This window comes from Tamandua tetradactyla, chromosome 3, assembly GCF_023851605.1.
Source record: "Tamandua tetradactyla isolate mTamTet1 chromosome 3, mTamTet1.pri, whole genome shotgun sequence".
Taxonomy (NCBI): Eukaryota; Metazoa; Chordata; class Mammalia; order Pilosa; family Myrmecophagidae; genus Tamandua; species Tamandua tetradactyla.
Genome location: NC_135329.1, coordinates 205,864,442 through 205,888,492, shown reverse-complemented (window position 1 = coordinate 205,888,492; position 24,051 = coordinate 205,864,442). Strand labels below are relative to the sequence as shown.

The following is a 24,051-nucleotide window of genomic DNA, read 5'->3' as shown; positions in this document are numbered from 1 at the left end:
TTGTGACCCAGTATATGGTCTATCTTTGAGAATGATCCATGAGCACTTGAGAAAAACGTGTGTCTTGCTGTTGTGGGGGGTAATGTCCTATAAATGTCTGTTAAGTCTAGCTCTTTTATTGTAATATTCAAATTCTCTATTTCTTTATTGATCCTCTGTCTAGATGTTCTGTCCATTGATGAGAGTGGGAAATTGAAGTCTCCAACTATTATGGTAGATGTGTCTATTTCCCTTTTCAGTGTTTGCAGTGCTTGCCTCATGTATTTTGGGGCAATCTGGTTCAGTGCATAAATATTTATGATTGTTGTGTCTTCATGTTGAATTGTTCCTTTTATTAATAGATAATATCCTTCATTGTCTCTTTTAACTGTTTTACATTTGAAGTCTAATTTGTTGGATATTAGTATAGCTACTCCTGCTCTTTTCTGGTTGTTATTTGCACGAAATATCTTTTCCCAACCTTTCACTTTCAACCTATGTTTATCTTTGGGTCTAAGATGTGTTTCCTGTAGACAGCATATAGAAGAATCCTGTTTTTTAATCCATTCTACCAGTCTGTGTCTTTTGATTGGGGAGTTCAATCCATTAACATTTAGTGTTATTACTGCACGGGTAGTACTTTCCTCTACCATTTTTTCTTTTGTATTTTATATGTCATATCTGATTTTCCTTCTTTCTACACTCTTCTCCACACCTCTCTCTTCTGTCTTTTTGTATCTGTCGCTAATGCTCCCTTTAGTATTTCTTGCAGAGCTGGTCTCTTGGTCACAAATTCTCTCAGTGATTTTTTTGTCTGAAAATGTTTTAATTTCTCCCTCATTTTTGAAGGACAGTTTTGCTGGATATAGAATTCTTGGTTGGCAGTTTTTCTCTTTCAATAATTTAAATATATCATCCCACTGTCTTCTAGCTTCCATGGTTTCTGCTGAGAGATCTGCGCATAGTCTTATTGGGTTTCCCTTGTATGTGATGTATTGCTTTTCTCTTGCTGCTTTCAAGATCCTCTCTTTCTCTTTGACCTTTGACATTCTGACTAGTAAGTGTCTTGGAGAATGTCTATTTGGATCTATTCTCTTTGGGGTGCATGGCACTTCTTGGATCTGTAATTTTAGGTGTTTCATAAGAGTTGGGAAATCGTCAGTGATAATTTCTTCCATTAGTTTTTCTCCTCCTTTTCCCTTCTTTTCTCCTTTCGGGACACCCACAACACGTATATTTGTGCGCTTCATATTATCATTCAGTTCCCTGAGTCCCTGCTCATATTTTTCCATTTTTTCCCCTATAGTTTCTGTATTTTATCAGATTTCAGATGTTCCATCCTCCAGTTCACTAATCCTAATCTCTGTCTCTTGAAATCTACCATTGTAGGTTTCCATTGTTCTTTTCACCTCTTCTACTGTACCTTTCACTCCCATAAGTTCTGTGATTTGTTTTTTCAGACTTTCCGTTTCTTCTTTTTGTTCATTCCTTGCCTTCTTCATATCCTCCCTCAATTAATTGATTTGGTTTTTGATGAGGTTTTCCATGTCAGTTCGTACATTCTCAATTAGTTTTCAGCTCTTGTATCTCCTTTGAATTGTTGGTTTGTTCCTTTGACTGGGCCATATCTTCAGTTTTCCTAGTGTGATTTGTTATTTTTTCCTTGTGTCTAGACATTTTTCGTTACCTTAATTAGTTTATTCTGGAGATTGCTTTCACTTATCTTACCTAGGGTTTTCTTGCTAGATGAATTTGTTCTATCTGTTCTTTGACCTTCAGTTCAGCTTTTTTCTCTAGCTTAGGTTTTGTTTCACAGAGGATAATTTTTCAGTTCTTGTTTTCTTGTTTCTTTCCCTGCTTGTATGGTGCCTTTTCCCTCCCCACCCTTAGGAGGGTCTGCTTAGGTATAATAGACTCCAGCCGGTTTTCCCGGACTAAACTGGCCTCCAGTCAGGGGGAAGGAGTCACCTGCCTCAGTTTTCCCTGAGGGTGAGACCCAGCAGGTTAAAAGACTTTCCTGTGAAGTCTCTGTGCTCTGTTTTTCTTATCCTGCCCAGTATGTGGCACGTCTGCCTGCAGGTCGCACCAGCAAAAGATATTGCGGCACTTTTAACTTTGAAAGACTCTCCCTGCTGGGGGCGTGGTGGAGACGGAGGAGAGGTTGTAGGCTGGTTTTAATGGCTTAAAATTGCCAAGCCCTGGGGTCTGAATTCCTTGACAGAGGGATTCCACGTGAGTTGGGCTTCACCCCTCCCCTGGGGCAGGCACAGATGGAAGACAGCCCTGAAAGCAGCCCTTTTCTGCCTATGCCTGTGACAATTGCAGCCCGAGAAGTCCCACTGCTGAATCCAGAGGCTACCAAGTCTCCATAGAAACACAGCCACTAAAACCTCTGTTTCCTCCCCGTTTCCTCTTTTTCCGTGAACCCAATGAGCGAACTCCGCTTGACCAGGTTTAGAGTCTCTTTCCTTTCCCTCTGGGAAACCTCCTGTGGGGGAGGGGCGCCGGCCGCCGCAGCTCACGGTTTTGGGGAGGCTTGCAGCTGGTCCAGACTGGGGTACGCTGTGTGTCTGGTCACTGACGTGGCTCCGGGAGCTGTTCTGTACTGTTTCTGGTTATTTAGTAGTTGTTCTGAAGGATGAACTAAAACGTGCGCATTGCTAAGCCACCATCTTGACTCCCTTCTTAAATATTTATTTTATGTTTGAATATGAAAGTGGAGCAATTTAAAAATGTATGATAAAAGGGCGCTGCTAAATGTGTTGTCAAAGTAGATTGCGATAATTATAATAGCTAACAATTGTAAAGCACATACAGTTGCAGAAAGGGAAGTAAGCACTTTACATATTTTCTCATTTACTGTTCAAAACAACCTACTGAGTTAAGTGCTGTTATATTTTATAAATGAGAAAAATTGAGACATAATATGCTTGCCGAAGGTTTTCAGTTAGGATGTGACTTTTGGATGCATGTCTTAGAAATCAAGTGAACATTTATAACAGTTGTGCCACTGCTTCCTTATAGTTAGAAAGTTTCTTTTATTCATGTGAATATCATAGGTGGCCAGGATGCAGAGGTGGGGTGTGAAACTTGGTTCACGGGATTGTTAACCTAAGAAGATGAAAGCTTCAAGTGATCAGGCTCACAAAGACTGGTCTTAGCTCTGTCTTTATAAGCATTCATGAGTTTCGATGTCTTTCATATTTGAAAATACAGTGTGCTATAGATATTTTCCAAATTTATACATTGTAGCTGGTGATAAAAGATACATTAGGTCATGTTTACTAGTATTAGGAACAGCACTGACTTCTTACATTTTGCAGGATGGATCCTTATGGATTACTCTGTCGCATGCTAAAGTATTTATGGAAAAAGAAGCTGATTATTTAATTTTATATTTATGCCAAGTTCTTTAGTGTAATGTGCTTTAGTGCTTTAGCTTTCAGTATATAAAATGGAAGTTTAAAGAAAAAACTGAAATTAGTGTAAATTCTAGTTGTTGGTGGTAACTTAAAGAACTTTCAAAGAAATGATTTTTGACAAGTGTACATTCACAGGTAATTTTACTAGAATTGTTTAGGAGACTCTTCATTTGAAACAATTCTCTTGCAATTTTTTTTTTTACAAGTTTGACTTTATCTCTTTAGTGCTACTTGTTTTTAAAGATCCTATCTTCCTAACCTCTTTCACTGGAATTACTATTTTTCACATACAGCTATTAAAGCATTACTCCCTCCTTAGCAAACTTGCTTATAGCATAAATCTTGAATTTGGAATTTTTTTTGACCCTTAGAATACTTTGTTGATAATGTCTCTGTTTGCAAAATATTCTCTATATGTTCCTGATGGATCATCCTGAAGTATAATGTGGTATGGAGCCTTAAATTCTCCTCCAACGTGACCCCTTTGGCCTTTAAAGAAGAAATACTAGCCCTTGAAGTGGAAAGTTAAGTTTGCCACATTATGCAAAGAGTCAGAGGCACACTCTTGCACATTCTTTGCTTTTGGATCTAATCAGAGCTGTAATATAGTTTTATGCACAAATTGGTATTGAAAATCTTCATAGTTTCACACGACAGGGTCAGATTGTCAAAGTCAAGGTACACAGTTTTGTAATCTTTTCTTTTGTTGATTATTGTTGAGAGTACTGCTACAGATTACATTGCTAGCATGTTAGTTATGATAGGAACTATACTCAAACATAATACATTCCTAATAGCTTTTCTTCTGGCTTTACTCCATAGTGTTCATGACACGTTAGAAAAATCTTCCTTTTACCTCCTCTACATATGAATCTCATAAACTTTTAACAGTTCTTGTCAAGTAAAATTTAATTCCACAGCTTGCTACTATTTTATCCTTGTTTTCTGCTTAAGAGGTTGAATTGGTTAAATTATAAACATCTGGACCTCCAAAGTAAATTTTTTTGTACTGATTTACAAAGTATTTTCTCCACTTTTTTGGTTGTTGTTGTTTTTTATTTATGATACGTAGCCATATACAAACAAATTCTTACCATATGATCATTCCGTTCTTCATCATGATCATTTCTTAGAACATTTGCATCAGTTCAGAAAAAGAAAACAGAAAAAAATTCATACATACCATACCCCTTACCCCTCCTTCTCATTGATCACCAACATTTCAATCTACTAAATTTATTTTAACATTTGTTCCCCCTATTATTTATTTATTTTCAATCTACATGTTTTACTCATCTGTTGATAAGGTAGATAAAAGGAGCATCACACATAAGGTTTTCACAATCACACAGTCACATTGCAAAAGCTATATCATTATACAGTCATCTTCAAGAAATATGGCTACTGGAGCACAGCTTTGTATTTTCAAGGAGTTCCCTCCAGTCTCTCCATTACACCTTAACTAAAAAGGTGATATCTATTTAATGGGTAAGCAGTTCTACATTTTCAAGCAGTTCCCTCCAACCTCTCCATCACACCTTAACTAAACAGGTGATATCTGTAAATTTTTTTGTACCGATTTACAAAATATTTTCTCCACTTTTTTGGTTGTTGTTGTTCAAACATACAGTATTGAATAGAGATCATTCTACCTTTATGAAATGGGATTTATGTTAAAACATGGCTTTTCTTAAGGGGCATACTTCCTTTCAAACCAGCACAGCGGGGTTAAGTTTCATATGAACAGACCCCAAGATTGGGGGCTCATTTGGTTGTCCCCAATACTTGTGAGAATATCAAGAGTTCTCCACTTGGGGAAGTTGAGTTTTCCCCCTTTCTCACCATTCTCCCACGTGGACTTTGCAAATACTTTTTTATTCACTGCTCAAATCACTCTGGATTCATTGTCTCGCCACTGTTTTTATTCAAGTGTGTATTGTAAACTGTTTCACATGGTGCTATGAAAATAGGCTAAGATTAGAAAGGAGAAATAAATAGCTTTTTTTAAAAAAAATAGATTTAGACACTCCTTAGAATCTGTCTGACTCTGAATTTTCCCTGCTTATAGTTAAATTTCTCACTGGGCAAATCCTGTGCATGTAATACTTAAGTTTGAAACTGTCACTGAAGAACTTTTTCACTGACTTCTATTGACGATTGTATTTTCTCATTTTAGCTTAACAAATAACTGCTCCTAATTAAAGTAACCCAAAGATTAGGCTAGTTGGCTTATCTGACTGTAGAAAACATATATACACAGAGAACTACAGTGAATAGATGCTTAGCACTTACTGAAAGTGCTGACAAAGAATTTTGCAGTTTTCCTTGGGTCTGCTGAAAATTGGCCCCCACTCCTATTGGTTAGGAAGTAATTTAGAGACCTTTAAAACCATAGGTCAATTGCCTGAAAATGTAATGCTGTGTTCCAGTAGCCATGTTTCTTGATGATGATTGAACGATGATATAGCTTTCACAATGAGACTCTGTGAATGTGGAAACCTTATCTCTGATGCTTCTTTTAGCTACTCTATCAACAGAAGAGTAGAACATATGGAATAAAAATAAATAATAGGGGGAACAAATGTTAAAATAAATTCAGTTTGAAATAGTGGTAAATGAAAGCGAGGGGTAAGGGGTATGGTACGTATAGTTTTTTTTTTCTCTATTATCATTTTATTTCTTTTTCCGTCGTCGTCTTATTTCTTTTTCTAAATTGATGCAAATGTACTAAGAAATGATGAATATGCAACTATGTGACGATATTAAAAATTACTGATTATATATGTAGAATGAATGATTTCTAAATGTTTTGTTTGTTAATTTTTTTTAATTAATAAAAAAAATTAACTGAAAATGGATCAATGACCTAAATATGAGATCCAAAACTGTAAGACTCCTAAAAAAAAAAAAAGCATAGGGTACTACCTTCAGAGCCTCATATTAGGCAATGGATTCTGAGACTTTACACTAAAAGCACGAGCAACAGAAAACAGATAAATTGGACTTCATCAAAATTAGAAACTTTTGTGCAACAAAGGATATGATCAAGAAAGTGGAAAGGACAATTTACAGAATGGGAGAAAATATTTGAAAACTGTACACTGATAAGGATTTAATATCCAGAATATAAAGAACTTCTGCAAGTCAACAACAAAAAGACAAACAACCCAATTCAAAAATAGGCAAAGGACATGAATAAAAATTTCTCCAAAGAGAATATACAAATGTCCAATAAGCACTTGAAAAAATGTTCACCATCACTATCCTCTAGGGTAATGCAAATCAAAACCACAAAGAGAGGCCACCTCACTTTCACTAAGATGACTATCAGTGGAAAGATTTACTAACACTGGTACAATGGTGCATCTCCTGTGGAAAACAGTTTGGCGATTCCTCAAAAAGTTAAACAATTACCATATGACCTGGTATCCTACTTCTTTGTATATACATGAAAGAATTGAAAGCAGGAGTATGAACAGTTATTTGTATACCAATGTTCATCACATCATTATTCATGATGCCCAAATGGTGGAATCAACCCAAGAACCCATCAGCAGATGAATGGATAAGCAAAATATATGTATATACAGTGAAATATTATTCAGCCATTAAAAGGAATGAAGTTCTGATATGTGCTATAGCATGGATGAATCTTGAAGACATAGTGTTGAGTGAAATAAACCAGACACAAAAGGACAGCTATTGTATGAATTCACTCATATGAAATAACTAGAATATGCAAATCCATAGAGACAAGAAGTTGATTACAGATTACCAGGGAAGGGGAGGATGGAGAGGCAATGATTTAAGTGTGCAAAGTTTCCATTTGGGGTGATGGAAAAATGTTGGTAATAGACGGTGGTTGGTAAAGATAGTGCAACATTGAATGTAATTAATGCCACTGAATTGTATGCATGGAAGTGGTTAACATGGGAAATTTTATGCTGTATATAAATTACCACAGTAAAAAAAAATAGAAGCCATATTAAAGAAAAAAAAAACCATAGGTCATTGGCCTATGGAACTTTTTCAGGTAAAGCCAGTAGGTCCTCTAATAGATTTCAATGCCAGCATTACCTTCATAGGCGTGTTTTTTTCTTTTTCTTTAGAAGTGTGTTTCAGAGTGCTTTAAAAAAAATGTAACTAATAGCTTTTTCAAATTCTATATTGGCTTTCCACATTGTTGGAAGAGCTTTAAAACAAGTTTAACAAATTCAGTTCATAATTGGACCTAATAACAGTATTTGTTGACAGTGTTCCTGTATAATATGAAAAGGCAACTGTATTTGAATTTGAAAAGTGCTACTAAGGCATGTATTTAAGGAGCTGATAATGTTACAGTTCTTGAGTACAGCTTATTAAGTCTGGCTTGAGGTTTAGATCTCTGATCCATTAATTAGCTGTCTGACCTGAGGCAAGCATACTATATTCAAAGTTATAAAGACTCAGTGGCCTCATGTGCATGAGGAAACTTGTTACACCTCTCTGTAAGATTGTAAGGCAGTGCCTGCATATAAGTATTTAATAAATGCCAGAGTCTACTAAACTCTGATATCACTCTTTGACATTAATGCTTTTCTCCTAACCCTCTCCCTTTTTTCTTTTTTCTTCTTTGAAGCCTCTAGTTCTGTTGCAGGGGCTGTCGGCATGACCACCTCTGGGGAGAGTGAATCAGATGATTCTGAGATGGGCCGATTACAAGGTAAAAAAATAGACAATTATTAAGTTTACAAAAACCATTACCATGGGCTGCCTGTTTCTGCTGTTCTCTGTTTACATTAATTCAGATGTTTAAATTAATCCAGATGTCTATGTTTACAAAATCTAACTATGTCTACACCTCCAGTGAAGCCTGTTTAGTGGTTATTTGATGATTTGGATTTGGAAGATGAGCTTTCTGCCTCTTCATTTGTACTGTTTCAGCTAGACAAAGCTATATATATATATATATATATATATATTTATATGTATATTTTTATATTTTAAGAAATTGTGGTAGTATACTCTTACTAGACTTTATTGATAAATTAGGAAACATTCTAAAAAGGAGGATGCTTCATATTGTTCACGGGTGATAATATTAATACATCTAGTAGGGTGCTTTTTTTGCCATGTTCCTTTCTATTTTTGATCACCTATTTGAAAATGCATGTATGGTATGTATAAATTCCAGATTCTTCAGTGTTTTAAGTGCTTTTACAAAAAGCAGCCTTATGTATATTCTCTTTACAAATGACTGGGTATGTTTTTATTTGAGACAACTCACTTATCCCCAATATGAAGCTTGGAAGAAACATGATTTATAAATCCGTTTCCAGTTCCTTTTCAGTTCTTCAGTGAACTTACAGCTATCTCCTTTTGACTAGAATTCTCATGAACACACTTTGAAATTTGGAACTGATGTAATGTTCTGCTTTTCATGTTTTTAGGTGGTTTCATGACCACTATTTGACTCGGAAATACTGTTGGAGAAAATAGGACAGGGGTGCTTAACATAATTTTTCAAAATGTTTACCTGCCCTGTGTTTGTCTTGAATCATTTACATGAATTCCTGCTGGTTTTCGATACCTTATTAATACCTTAAGATACTTGGAGCTGGCATATAGGCATTGCAATATGTATTAATCACATTAATATGTTACTCCTGAAAACTTAGTGCAGCATCTCTAAAATATCAGAAAGGAAAGTAACATTGACCAAATCAGTGTCAGATGAGTCTTGCTTGAAATTTTTAGATAAGCTTGGTAGTATTGTCAACTAAACTCTCCCTCCCCCCACCTTTTTTTCTTTCTTTTTTATAGCTCTGTTAGAGGCCAGGGGTCTTCCTCCTCACCTGTTTGGTCCTCTTGGTCCTCGGATGTCACAACTTTTCCACAGAACCATTGGAAGCGGAGCTAGTAAGTCAATACTTTTAAATTAGTCCTTTGAGAAACCCGTAGTTATTAGTTGAGAGCTGTTACCTATTAGTGAAAGTAAGAATTTACTAGTGAATTTTACCCTGTTTTTAAAAATAGAACTTGTGTAAATTCTTAACGATAAGTATGCAATTTTCTTCTCTACTTTTATTTTTTATTTATATTTTTATTCTTTTGCATGGGCAGGCACCCAGAATCAAACCTAGGTCTCTGGCATGACAGGCAAGAACTCTCCGTCTGTGGCCCGCCCTCTACTTTTATTTTTAATTACTGAATTGGCATCATAGTGGAAAACCACCTACCATTTATAGCAAGATTGGGTCTTTGCTTTTTATTTTAAACTATAGAAGAATAAAACAAAACTTCTTAGATAAATTAGAGCATCTGATTGCATGATTTAAATCTCACTTTTTTATGTTATAATAAAACTTGACTCATAAGACAGTCAGTCTTGATATAAGCTTGAGAAGAAAGGTTTCTCATTGCTAGTCAGGTTCTAGGCTGATTTTGTCAGATTAATGTGTTAAAGCTCCAAGATCTTGTTATATACAGCAGTGACTCTTAATGTTTCAGTTTATAACCAAGAATAAATCCAGTTACTTAAACCTGTTAACTCTGTACTTACTAATATGTTCTTATATACTTTCATGAATATTTCAAATTTTTGTTTTGTTTAAAGTAATGCAATGTGTATATATGTGCTCAGGTGTGTGTATTGTACTTGAGGCTTTCTCAGGTTTGTGGATCAGCATTTCATAAGGAAATTTAAGAAACAAGTGGTGTTTCTGTGGTTCTGGTTGTTTTTTTCCTTTTGTTTCCTTGACGCTCAGCTCTTCAGTTGATTATCCTGCTGAAAAGTCGTCATGAATGCTTGAATATTAAGTTCATTATTAAGCACTGGGAATGTGGTGAGTGCTCGACAAGATAGGCAGAGTTGTTTCCCACATGTATCTTCTCAGGATCAAATAAGACAGCTATTATGTCTTATAATTTCAGGTTGTCTCAGTGCAGTAAACAAAGCAGTACATGATGTTGGCTTGTTGGTGGGGGACTGGGTGGTTGGCTATAGATAGGGTGGTTAGAGAAGCCTTCACTGAGGTAGTGAAGAGACCTAAATGAAAAAAGGAAATCAACCATTCACATGTGGGTGGAAAGAACAAGTACAACACCAAAGGTGAGGATTAAGCTTGCTTATTTGAGAAACAGCAAGCTGGGCCTCTGGAAAAAGTGGAGGGAAAGGGATAGACGATGAAAGGCACAAACCGAGTTGCTGAAGGCCTTGTCAGGCCAGGAACAACCTTTTAATCTAAGGGTAATCAGAAACCTTTGAAGGGAATATTTTAATTCTGTTAATCCTTCCTCATCTATTAGAAGAAATAACTTGGTAGAAAGATTTTTCTATAAAGAATCTTTTCCTTCTATCTCGTTACCCAGGGGAATAGTTGGACATAGGAAAGAACATTTTTACCCCAGTTTTTAAAATGGTTGGTTTTTGTACCCTCCAAAGATGACTATTTTAAATATCATCATAAACAATGCATTGAGACATGTATTTTAAACATTTCCATGATTTAAATTAATTCTTAAATTGTCCCATCATTGAACATAGCATAATTTTTAGATTGTTTTGAATCTTTTTTTTAGCTTTTTTTTTTTGTATAGTATAACATATATACAAAGCAAAGAAATAAAAAAAAAAAGCAATAGTTTTCAAAGCAGTCTTCAACAAGTAGGTGCAGGACAGATCCCAGAGTTGATCAGTGGGCTATCATACTATCCTCTCATAGTTCTCCTTCTAGCTGCTCCAGAATATAGGAGGCTAGAGGGCTTAGATATTTTTTTATCATCACAGTCGACAATGTTGATTATTCATTCCTTTCCAGGAAGTTGTCCATTTCATCTGTGTTGTCTAGTTTATTAGCATGAAGTTGTTCATAGTATCCTCTCATTACCTCCTTTATTTCTGTGGGTCAGTAGTTATGTCTCCTCTTCCATTTCTGATTTTATTTATTTGCATCCTCTCTCGTCTTCTTTTGTCAGCCTTGCCAAGGGTCCATCAATTTTATTGATTTTTCTCAGAGAACCAGCTTCTGGTTTTGTTGATTTTTCTCGATTGTTTTCCTGTTCTCAATTTCATTTTTACATGTATGTGAGTAAAACGAAAATATGAAATACTCAACGTTTGTAATGAAATGTATTATTTAAAAAAATAAGATTTTTGCTCTTCTTTTTTGATATAGGCATTTAGGGCAATAGATTTCCCTCTTAGCACTGCCTTTGCTGCACCCCATAAATTTTTATATGTAGTCTTTTCATTTTCATTTGCCTCAAGATATTTACTGTATTCTCTTGTAATTTCTTCCTTGACCCACTGGCTGTTTAAGAGTGTGTTGTTGAGCCTCCATATATTTGTAAATTTTCTGGCCCTCTACCTGTTAACTGATTTCCAACTTCATCCCTTTATGATCTGAGAAAGTGTTTTCTATGATTTCCGTCTTTTAATATTTATTGACACTTGCTTTGTGACCCAGCATATGGTCTATCCTTGATGATGATCCATGAGCACTTGAGAAAAAGGTGTAACCTGCTGTTGTGGGGTATAATGCTCTATAAATGTCTGTTAAGTCTCGTTCATTTATTGTATTTTTCAAATTCTCTGTTTCTTTATTGATCCTCTGTCTAGATGTTCTGTCCATTGATGAGAGCGGGGAATTGAAGTCTCCAACTATTATGGTAGATGTGTCTATTTCTCTTTTCAGTGCTTGCCTCATGTATTTTGGAGCATTCTTGCTCAGTGCATAAATATTTATGATTGTTAGGTCTTCTTGTTGAATTGTTGCTTTTATTAATACATAGTGTCCTTCTTTGTCTCTTTTAATCGTTTTACATTTGAAGTCTAATTTGTTGAATAATAGTATAGCTAATCCTGCTCTTTTCTGTTTATTTGCATGAAATATCTTTTCCTAACCTTTTACTTTCAGCCTGTTTATCCTTGGGTCTAAAATACCCTTTAGACAGCATATGGATATGTCCTGTTTTTTAATCCATTCTGCCCGTCTGTGTCTTTTGATTGGGTAATTTAACCCATTAACATTTAGTCATATTTCTGTAAGGGCAGTACTTTCTTCTACCATTTTGCCTTTTCGATTTTATATGTCATATCTAATTTTTCTTATTTTTACATTTAATGATAGTCTACATTTCTACACTCTTCTCCACACCTCTCCCTGCTATCGTTTTCTATCTGTCTCTAATGCTCCCTTCAGTATTTCTTGCAGAGCCAGTCTCTTGTTCACAAATTCTCTCAGTGATTTTTTTGTCTGAAAATGTTTTAATTTCCCCCTCATTTTTGAAGGACAATTTTGCTGGTTATAGAATTCTCGGTTGGCAGTTTTTTCTTCTAGAATCTTAAATATATCATACCACTATCTTCTCGCCTCCATGGTTTCTGCTGAGAAATCCACACATACATATAGTCTTATTGGACTTCCCTTGTATGTGATGGATTGCTTTTCTTTTGCTGCTTTCAGAGTTCTTTCTTCTCAGAAGAATGTCAGTTCTTCTGACATTCTGATGAGTGTGTGTCTTGGAATACGTGTATTTGGATCTATTCTGTTTGGGGTATGCTGTACTTCTTGGATCTGTAATTTTAAGTCTTTTAAGAGTTGGGAAATTTTCAGTGACAATTTCCTCCGTTAGTCTTTCTCTTCCTTTTCCCTTATCTTCTCCTTCTGGGATACCCACAACACATATATTTGTCCGGTTCATGTCATTCAATTCCCTGCTGATATTTTTCCATTCTTTTACCTATATTTTCTTTTGCTTGTTGTATTTCAGATGTCCTGCCCTCCAGTTCACTAATCCTTTCTTCTGCCTCTTGATATCTAACATTGTAGGTTTCCATTGTTTTTTATTTTCATCTCTTCTGCTGTGCCTTTCGTTCCCGTAAATTCTATGATTTGTTTTTTCAGACTTTGGATTTCTTCTTTTTGTTCGCCCATTGCCTTCTTTATATCCTTCCTCAGTTCGTTGATTTGATTTTTGATGAGATTTTCCATGTCTCTTTGAACATCCTGAATGAGTTGTTTCACGTCCTGTATCTCATTTAAATTGTTGGTTTTTTCCTCTGACTTGGGCCATATTTTCAGTTTTCCTAGTATGATTCGTTATTTTTTGCTGGTGTCTCGGCATTTAATTTCCTTAATTAGTTTATTCTGGAGATTGTTTTCACTCTTTTACCTAGGATTTTCTTGCTGAATGGCTTTGTTCTCTGTTCTTTCACATTCAGTTCACTTTATTCTAGATCTCTAGCATAGATTTTGTTTAATGAATCAGAATTTTTCAGTTCTTGTTTTCTTGTTTATTGCCCTGCCTATATGGAGGCTTTTTTTTTTTTTCCCTCTCTCTCTCTCTCTCTCTTTAGGAGGGTCTTCTTAAATATTGTAGACCCCAATCAGATTTTCTCAGACTGGACTGGCCTTCTTTCAGGAGGAAAGAGGCACCTACATCAGTTTTCCCTGAGCATGAGACCCAGCAGGTCAAAAGACTTCCCTATGAAGCCTCTAGACTCTCTGTTTTTCCTATCCTGCCCAGTATGTGGCGCTTCTCTGCCTGTGGGTCCCACTAGCATAAAGTGATGAAATGCCTTTAACTTCAGCACTCTCTTCCTTCTGGGGGCATGGTTGAGACAGAGGAGAGGCTGTAGGCTGACTTTAATGGCTTTAGTTTTTGGTCCCTGGGCTCTGAATCCTTGAGGGAGGGATTCTACCCGAGCTGGGCCCCACCCCTCTCCCATGGGAGGCACAGCCTCCAGGGAATTACCTCCTTTCACCTGATCCGCCTCTTTGACTCTCAGAGGAGCGAGGGTAAATCCACCTTTTCCTGGGGCAGTTGGAGCCTGAGAAGCCTTGCATTTTTATCTAATGAGCAGTTAAGCAGTAGAAGCAAAGCAAAAAAAAAAAGCTTTTCAGAGTAGGGCTCCTTTTCCAAAGGTTTGTTAATCAAGAGCTTAAGTTGGTATGTTGCTCTATGTATCTCCTGGTCCTGTGTGCCCCCTCTTTTGTCCAGACCTTTTCAAGTATTTTGTGCTGTCAGACCCCCCCAAAATAACCTGTTTTTTTGTTTGTTTGTTTGTTTGTTTTACTGTCAGCCTGCCCCTTTGTCCTGGAGAAAAACTAGTAGGTTTTTTTCGAGGTTTATCTGAGCTGGGGACCTACTTTTGGTAGTCAGAATTTGTTAACTAATTCCACAATTGGGGCTTGGTTGAGCTCAGCCCCTTGCTGTTAGTAAAGTCTCTTTCCTTTACCCTCTGGGAACCAGCCTGTGGGGGAGGGGCACCGGCCTCCTGGTTGGGGGACTCAGTTCTGGGTGGGATTGCACCTGGTCCGTGTTGTCCAGACTGGTGTACGCTGTGTGTCCAGTCACTGATGTGGCCCTTTCCTAGCTGCTCCAGAGGACAAACTAAATTCCACACCTCACTAAGCTACCATCTTGGACTGTCCAGTCTCTGGATCTCTGGCTTATATTTCTTAAACCAGTCTCTGTCTTTTAATTGGTAAATTTAGTCCATTAATATTCAGTTGTCACTGTATATGCATTTCTTGAATCCACCATCTTATATCTTTTGCTTTATATTCATTAGCTCTTTGTATTCTTTTCCCTCTTTCTTTTTTTATCCTTTTAGTCTCTTGTAAATAGCATATACTTGGATCATATTTCTTCTAATCCATTCTGCCAATTTGTATCATTTAATTGGTGAGTTTACCATTAACAACCAAAGTTATTACTGTAAAAGCAATTCTTGAATCTACCATCTTATCTTTCAATTGTTTATTTATTAACTTTGTATATTCTTTCCCTCTTCTCCTTTTATCCTTTAGGTTACCATTACTGGTATTCTTCAATTATGTGCCCTCCTCCAGACCTTCTCCTGTTTTTTGTTTTTTTTTTTTTACCAGGGCAGTCACAAGGAACTGAACCTGGGTGTTCAGCATGGCAGTTGAGAACTCTGCCACTGGGCCACCATTGCCCTTCTCCTGGTTTTTTGTTTTTGTTTTTTTACCCCCCAGCTGACAGAATTTCCTGTAGTAATTCTTATAGGGCCAAGTTCTTGTTGACAAATTCTCTCAGCCTTTGTTTGTCTATGAAAGTTTTAAACTATCCCTCACTTAAAAAAAAAAAGTATTTATTTATTAACAAAAGAACCTACAAACATGGACACCTTTTTTTTTTGTTAATATTTTTATTGTAAACAACAAACAGACATTCTTGGCATGGTTACAGTCAATGATTCACAGTTGATTCATCATATAGTTGTATTCATCATATAGTTGTATATTCATCACCATGATAACTTTTTAGAACATTTGCATCACTCCAGAAAAAGAAAAAAGATAAAACTCATACATACCATACCCCTTGTCCCTTCCTCCCATTTGTCACTGGTATTTCCATCTACCCAGTATATTTTAACCTTTGTTTATTTTTTCAATCCATATTTTTTATTCATCTGTCCATACCCTAGAGAAAGGAACATCAGACATAAGGTTTTCACAACCACACAGTCACATTGTAAATGTTATATCTTCATATAATCATCTTTAAGAAACAAGGCTACTGGAACACAGCTCTACAATTTCAAGTACTTTCCTTTACCTATTCCAATACACCATGAACTGAAAAGGAGTACCTATATAATGTGTAAGAATAACTTCCAGGATAACCTCTCGACTCTGTTTGAAATCTCTCAGTCACTGACAGTTTGCTTTTTTCTCATTTTCTCTCTTCCGCCTTTTGGTCAAGAAGGTTTTCTCACTCCCTTGATGCCAGGTCCCAGCTCATCCCAGGATTTCTGTCCTGCCATGCTAGGGAGATTCCCATCACTGAGAGTCATGCCCCGTGTAGGAGGGGAGGGCAGTTTGTTCCCTTGCCATGTCGGCTTAGAGAGGCCACATCTGAGCAACAAAAGTGGTTCTCTGGGGATGACTCTTAGGCTTAATTTTAAGTACGCTTAGCTTATCCTTTGCAAATAAGTTTCATAGGGGTGAACCCCAAGATTGGGGACTAATCCCATTGATTTGTTTCCACTGCTTGCGAGAGTATCAGAAATTCCTCAAATGAGGAAGTTGAATCTTTCTCCCTCTCTCTTCCCATTCCCCTAAGCAGACCCTGCAAATACTTTTCTTCGCTGTCCAAATCACTCTGGGATTTATCATGGCATCACACTAACCTGGGCAAACCAACTAAATCTCACACCCTGTTTAAGATTCCCTGTATTTATGGTGTTCAACTAAACTGACCATATAAGTTAAATTAGGGAATGCACTATCCAATATATAAATTTCATATCAAATAAACATCTCTCCCTTTTGTCTGACACAGAAGTTGAAGTTTTAAGAGATGGATGATATTATCCTATGCTCAGTCTTCTGATATACCTTAGTCCTGTCCAGATCAGCTTCATTCATATTTCTACTCGATGTCTGGTCACTTCAGCTTTTTAAACCATTCCTGTATGGTGTACTGCTGACTTTCATAGCTTCAGAGCTCTGACTCTTAAGTCTCAGGTGTCACATAAATACCCAACGTTTCTGGGAAAGACCAGGTTATATACAAACAGCTTAGTATTTCAGAATTTAGGATTAACTATTACACCTCCTGAATATATATGACTGCTGTAAGACCTTACAATCTAGGCCCTTTTACAGTAATGCCCAACCTGATAACCTATACTTTTTTACTTTTCTCCCTCAGTTTTAAAGGACAGTTTCTCTGGATATAAAATTCTTGGCTGAAAATCTTTTTCTTTCAGGATCTCAAATATACACTGCCTTCTCTCCTCCATGGTGCCTGTTGAGTAGTCTGAGCTGTGTTTTGTGGTTTCCCTTATAGGTAGTCAATCGCTTTTCTCTTATTTTCAGACTTTGTGCTTCTCTTAAACATTTGACAGCATAATTAGTATGTGTCTTAGAGTAGGCCTATTTGGATTTATTCTATTTGGAGTTCGTTGGGCTTCTCTGATTTGCATATTTATGTCCTTTATATGAGTTGGGAAGTTTCCCCCCTTCTCTCCTTAGCTAATCTTCCTAGCCCTATTCTCTTATCCTTCTAGGACACCAGTGAATCTTATATTTGCGTGCCTCATGTTGTCCATCATTTCCCTGAGAGCTAATTCAAATTTTTCCATCTTTCTTTCCTTTTAACACTCTTCTTAAAAAAATTTTATTGACAAAACCAAACAACGTATAAATATGACATTCTTAATATATGAACCATAATACAATACTACTTTTATTGACAAACTTTTACACATACACAGTCCATACATGGTGTACAATCACTGGCTCATAATATCATCATATAGAAGTATATTCCTCACCATGATTTTTTTTAGATCATTTGCATCACTCCAGAAAAATAAATTAAAAGAAAATAGAAAAAATCCATACATCCCATACCCCTTACCCCTCCCTCTCATTGTCCGTTAGCATTTCCATCTACTCAATTTGGTTTTTATCCCCCCCAATTATTTGTTTTGTTTTGTTTTTTATCCGTTTTTTTTCACTCATCTGTCCATATCCTGGATAAAAGGAGCATCTGATGCAAATTTTTCACAATCAGAGTTTACAGTCCTCTGGACTTAAAAATGTCCAAACGAGGGCATCTAGAGAAAGGTACCTTGACCCAAGAAAGGCTGATCTGGAAGGCATGTGCTGGTGTCTGCTTCTTCTTTGGCTTGTGGCTTCAGACAGCTTCGCCAGCAGTGTTTTCTTTCTGCATCTCCAAACATCTTTCTCTGTGTACTCTGAAGCAACTCCAAAATGTTTCTTCTTCTAAAGGACTCTAGTAAAGTAATCATGACCCACCTTGAATGGGCAGTCACATCTCCAACTAATGACAAGGCCATATCCACAGTTGGGTGTGTGTCATGTCTCCATGGAAATAATCTAGTCAACGTCTCCACCTACAACATTTAATCAGGATTAAAAGAAACGTGGCTGCCCCCACAAGATTGGATAAGGAAGAGGGACATGGCTTTTTTAGGGGTACACAGCAGCTTCAAAGCAGCAATTAACTTTTTCATGTTGGAAAGGGTTGTCAGCAATATGGGATCGGGGCAGGGGCTTTACAACTAGTTGCTGTTCTTTGAGAGTTTGCTCGCTTTGGGACATTTCAGGACTTATCTAGCCTAGGAACCTATCTGTAGGTTGTAGGTTTCTGGAGACTAATTTTAGTTCGTGAAACTGTTGTAGAATCGCAGATTAAGCCCCCGGTGTTGTTCTTTTTTTTTTAATATGTATATTGAGAAATATCCATACACGTGCTCTCTAGCCATATCATAAATCAGTGGGTATCATCGCATAGTTGTGTATTCTTCATTTGCATCACTCCACAAAGAGAAAGTGAAAAGAAATAAAATAAGTCATGCATGCCAAACCCTTTACCCTTCCCTCTCATTGATCCATAGTATTTCAATCTACCTAATTTTTTTAACTATTTTTATTTACAAATCTTCACACACATACATTCCATTCATGGTGTAGAATCGAAGGCTCAAAATATCATCACATAGTTGTCTATTCATCACCTTGATCATTTTTAGAACCTTTACATCACTCCGGGAAAAAAAATAAAAAATGAAACTGATACATACCATACCCTTTACTCCCCCTTCTCATTGACCACTAGTATTTCCACCTGCCCAATTGATTTTATCCCTTATTCCCTCTATTATTTCTTTTCTTTTACTTACCATATATATTGAGAAATGTTAACACGCAAACATTCCATACATGGTGTACGATCAGTGTCTCACGGTATTATCACATAGTTGTGTATTCATCACCATGATCATTTTTTAAAACTTCTGCATCGTTCCAGAAAAAGAAATAAAAAGCAAAAAGAAAAAAAACTCATATATACCATACGCTTTATACCTCCTTCTCATTGACCATTAGTTTTTCCATCTACCCAATTTATTTTACTTCTCATCCCCCCTATTATTTATTTTTTTTTTACCTATACTGTTTTACTCATCTGCCCATACCCTGGATAGAAGGAATGTCACACACAAGGTTTTCACAATCTCATAGTCACATTGTAAAAGCTATCTAGTAATACAGTCATCTTCAAGAATCAAGGCTACTGGAACACAGTTCAATAGTTTAAGGTATTTCCCTCGAGCCACTCCAATACATCATAAACTAAAAAGGAAGCTCTATATAATGCCTAAGAATATCCTCCAGGATAACGTCTCAACTCAGATCTTTCAGCTACTGAGACTTATTTTATCTTCTTTCTCTCCTCCCCAATTTGGTCAAGAAGGTGTCCTGGCTCACCCCTGAAAGTCAGGTCACATGCTGTCAGGTAGATTTACACCCCTGGTTGTGATGTCCCCCACGATGAGGCGGGGGAGGCAGTGAGTTCTCCTGCTAAGTTGGCTTAGAGAGGCTACATCTGATCAACAAAAGAGGCTCTCCTAGGGTGACTCTTGTGCATAATTATATGTAGGCTTAGCCTCTCCTTCATAGGGGTGCGCTCCAAGATCAAGGGCTCAGCCTATTGAATTGGTTGTCTCTGTTGCTTGCGAGAATATCAGGAATTCCCCCAGATGGGGAAGTTGAATATTCTTCTCCTTTCTTCTCAGTCCTGCAAGGGTAGTTTGCAAATACTTTGTCTAAATATTCTTTGTCTAAATTACTCTTGGATATATTGGGCCATTTCAGAAACCTAAACAAACCAACAAGATCTCACACCCTATTCAAGATTCCATGCAATTATGGTGTTCAGGTAAACCGACCACACAAGTTGTGGTGGTTAGGTTCAGATGTCAACTTGGCCAGATGAACGTGCTTAGTTCTGTTGCTGTGGACATGAGCCAGTGGTATGTGAACAGAATGCAATTTCTATTGCATTCTGGCAGCTAGCAAACTAGAACAGATTTGGTACCAGAGAGTGGGGTGCTGCTGCAGTTTGCAAATACCAGATATGTTGGGAAGGTTTTTTTGATAGCTAAGGGGAAGGTTTTGGAGAAATTGTGAAGAGAATAATGGAGACGTCTTGGAGTGCTTGAAGAGACTGTTGGTGTAAATGGAACCACTGCCAATCTGGACAAAGGGGTACATAAAAGGGACAAATTGGAGTTTGCAGAGTGAGAACCATGGAAGCTCGTGTCTGAAGCCAAGAAACCTCGTCTAGGAGAGTGGATCCACCCATATCCCATGGAGAGAGTGAATTTGCCCTGAGGACAAAGGATGAGTCTCCCATCTCCTTTCAGTGGAAGAGTTGTGCTGCCTCACGCCTTTGACAAGGTCGCTCCTTGGGGACTGGGGAGAGCCTGGCTGCCACCACATAGAGGGTTGAGCGTGTCCCCCAGAAATGGCAGAGAGCCCAGGTGTGGCCCCGATGCCTGGAGACAGTGGAACTGAGAAAAAGGTGGTCTCCTCAGTGACCCCGGAGGTTGATTTGGAAAGAGGCAGGCCACTGCATAGGCACTTGGAAAGGGTGGGGCTGACACTTTCTAAAGCTGAAGGAAAAATGACTTTCAGACTTTGAAATTCAGTGTTGTTTGCCCTGCAGATTTTCCTTGCAGTTTCGCCCTGTGGATCCTGTGACTGTCCCTCCTTTGCATATTGGCACCAGATAACTTGTTTTTGGGATTCATAGGTCCACAGCTAGAGAGAATTTGTGCCACTTTAATATTGTTTAAGGTGATGCATATAGTTGCCAAGTTGACAAGGGATGGACATGTGGTAGTTAGTTAGGTTCAGGTGTCAACTTGGCCAGGTGAATGTGCCTAGTTCCGTTGCTGTGGACATGAGCCAGTTGTACGTGAACCTCATCTGTTGCATTCTGGCAGCTAGCAAACTAGAACACAAGTTATATTAGATAACGTGCTACCAAAACTACAAATTTTGCACCAAATTAACCCCTCTTTCTTTGATCACACACTGAGGTTAAATTTTGAAAATATGGGCCATATCATCCTTTACCCAGCATTCTGATTTACCTTAGTCCTATCCAGATCAACTTCATATCTCTAGATGAAGTCTGATCATTTTTTCAACTTCTTTTTAACGGTTGCTGATTGGGGTAATGCTAACTTTTATAGCTTAGTGCTCTAACTTTGAGTCTCAGGTGTCAAATAGATACCTGAAATTTCAGGGAATGACCAGGCTATGTACAAATAGCTTAATATCTCAGAATTTAGAAGTATTAGGTACAACTCCTAAATATATGTGACAAGAGCTTTCAATCTAGAAACATTTATAATAGACCACAACCTGATAACCCATGCTTTTGATTTTAATTCTCTGAGTTTATATATTATAGTTAATTCATATGAGTGAGGCATGATAATATTTGCCCTTTTGTTTCTGACATTTTATTCAACATAACTTATGTCCTTGATGTTCGTTCACCTGGTTGTATGCCTCACAACTTCATTCCTTCTCAGAGATCTCAATAGTCTGTTGTATGTAAACACCAGAGTTCCACCTTCCATTCCTCAGTTGTTCTACCCTTAGGCTACCTCTGTCCATTGCAAATCAGTAGCACTGCTGCCATAAACACCAGTGTGCAAATATCCATTCTTGTCCCCACTTCCAGTTCTTCCAGGTATATACCTGCACCTCTCAACTTCCCTACCAACAGTGAACAGTTATATCTCTTTCTCCACATTTTCCTCTGGCATTTGTTTCTTTCTCTTCATTTTTAAACAGTTTAATTTGTACATCATACAGTCCAACCTAAGTAAATATACATGCATTCAGCACCATAATGTTTATGAAGATGGTTCCTTTTCTTCCACAAAGCATCCATATCCCTTCCCCATGCCTCCCACTTTCCCCCACCTGTTGACATTTAGTTTTGACATAATATGCCCTTGTGGAAGCTTATTACAATGTTGCTGTTGGCTGTTGACCCCAGCTTGCATTGAGTAATATTAGTTCATATTAGTAAGACCATACAGTATTTGTTCTTTTATTTCTGGCCAGTTTCACTCAGCATTATGTTCTCAAGGTTCATCCATGTTGTTACATGCTTCATGACTTTATTTTGTCCAACAGCTATGTAATATTCTATCATGTGTATATGCTACAGCTTGTTTAGCCATTCGTCCATTGATGGACATTCATGTTGTTTCCCATCTCTTGGAAATAGGATGCCACTCTCTTCAGTGAATGACTCATGACGCATTTCCAGTCAATCCCCTCACATGCTAATTATGATGCTGTATAACAATGTAAGGTCTAAACAGAGGGAACATCTGCTTCACACAACACAAGTGTGTTCATGGATTGGATGAGTAAATATAATTAAGATGTCAGTTCAACCCTAATTGGTTTATACATTCAATGCAGTACCAGAATAATCCCAATGACTTACTTTGCAGAAACAGCAAAACCAATAACCAAATTTATTTGGAATGGCAGGGTGCCCTGAATAGCTTAAAATATATTGAGAAGTAAAAATAAAGTGGGAGGTCTCACACCACCTGACTGTAAAGCATATTACAAAGCTACAGGTGTCAAAACAGCATGGTACTCAATTCCCGGTACCTGCCTGTGTAGAAAAAAAAAACAGCATCGTATTGGCATAAGGATAGATGTACTGACTAATGCAGTCAAATTGAATGATCAGAAATGGACTCTCTCATCTATGGATGATTGATCTTGTCCCTTCAGTGTTTGCCTTATGTATTTTGGAGCACTCCAGCTCGGTGCATAAATATTTATGATTGTGTTGTCTTCTTGTTGAATTGTTTCTTTTGTTAATATGTAGTGTCCTTCTTTGTCTCTAATTGTTTTACATTAATTTGTCAAATGTTATTATAGCTACCCCTGCTCTTTTCCAGTTTTTGTTTGAATGAAATATCTTTTCCTAATCTTTCACTTACGTCATTTCTCCTTGGGTCTAAGTGAGTCTCTTATAGACAGCATATAGATGTGGCCCATTTTTTCATCCATTCTGCCAGTTTATGTATTTTCTTTGGGAGCTTACTCCAGTAACATTTAATGTTATAACTCTAAAGGCAGTACTTTCTTCTACCATTTCTGCCTGTAGTTCTCCCTTTAGTATTTCCTTAGTCACAAATTCTCAGTGATTGTTTGAAAATATTTTAATCTCCCCCTCATTTTTTTTTCCCCCTCATTTTTGAAGGACAGTTTTGCTGTGTTTAGAATACTTGGTTGGCAGTTTTGGTGTGAATTCCACATACATTGACAGTTTCCAAGCATATATGTCATTTCTGTACATTTTAGTACTTACCACTATGAGAAGTAGAAAGTGCAGTACACAGAGAATAACTTAAAAATGCAAAGTTTAAGAAGAGAAACAGTGAGAAGGTAACACATTGTGTAAGTTTGGTAAGTGCTACTTGAATGGTTTTGTACAAGATGTCCATGAAAAATTGAAACACATTTGTGGGCTTCATTTTTGGGTATTGTCTATAGCCGAACAACAGCTTCTTTTCCTACAGTGGAATTTTTCAGTTCTCTGGGCAATGAAATTGAACTTTGAAAGAAGTACTTCAATAGCAGCATCTGCACATGAAATGAGAGGAGGTTTAAAGACTATTTTGCTAGTTATAAAAAATCCTTCATTATAAATCTTTCATTAGAAAGGCACATAAAATTTCCTTTGACATCTGGTTATCATTGTTTAGCAAATAGCTATTACAGGCAGCTTTTGATCACTATGTATTATTTCATTTTTTCTATTTCTTTCCTTTTTT

At 37.1% G+C, this 24,051-nt stretch overlaps 1 protein-coding gene across 20 annotated transcripts in view; it reads left to right on the top strand.

Annotated features, from left to right (window-relative positions):
- The window catches only part of TRIP12 (thyroid hormone receptor interactor 12), a 188,393-nt gene that overhangs the window by 103,531 nt on the left and 60,811 nt on the right, over positions 1-24,051 (top strand). For all 20 annotated transcript variants that reach the window (XM_077155363.1, XM_077155362.1, XM_077155365.1 and 17 more), the window contains 2 exons: positions 8,020-8,103; positions 9,204-9,299. In XM_077155363.1, coding sequence (XP_077011478.1) covers positions 8,020-8,103; positions 9,204-9,299 — 180 coding nt within the window. The remainder of the gene's footprint in view (positions 1-8,019; positions 8,104-9,203; positions 9,300-24,051) is intronic.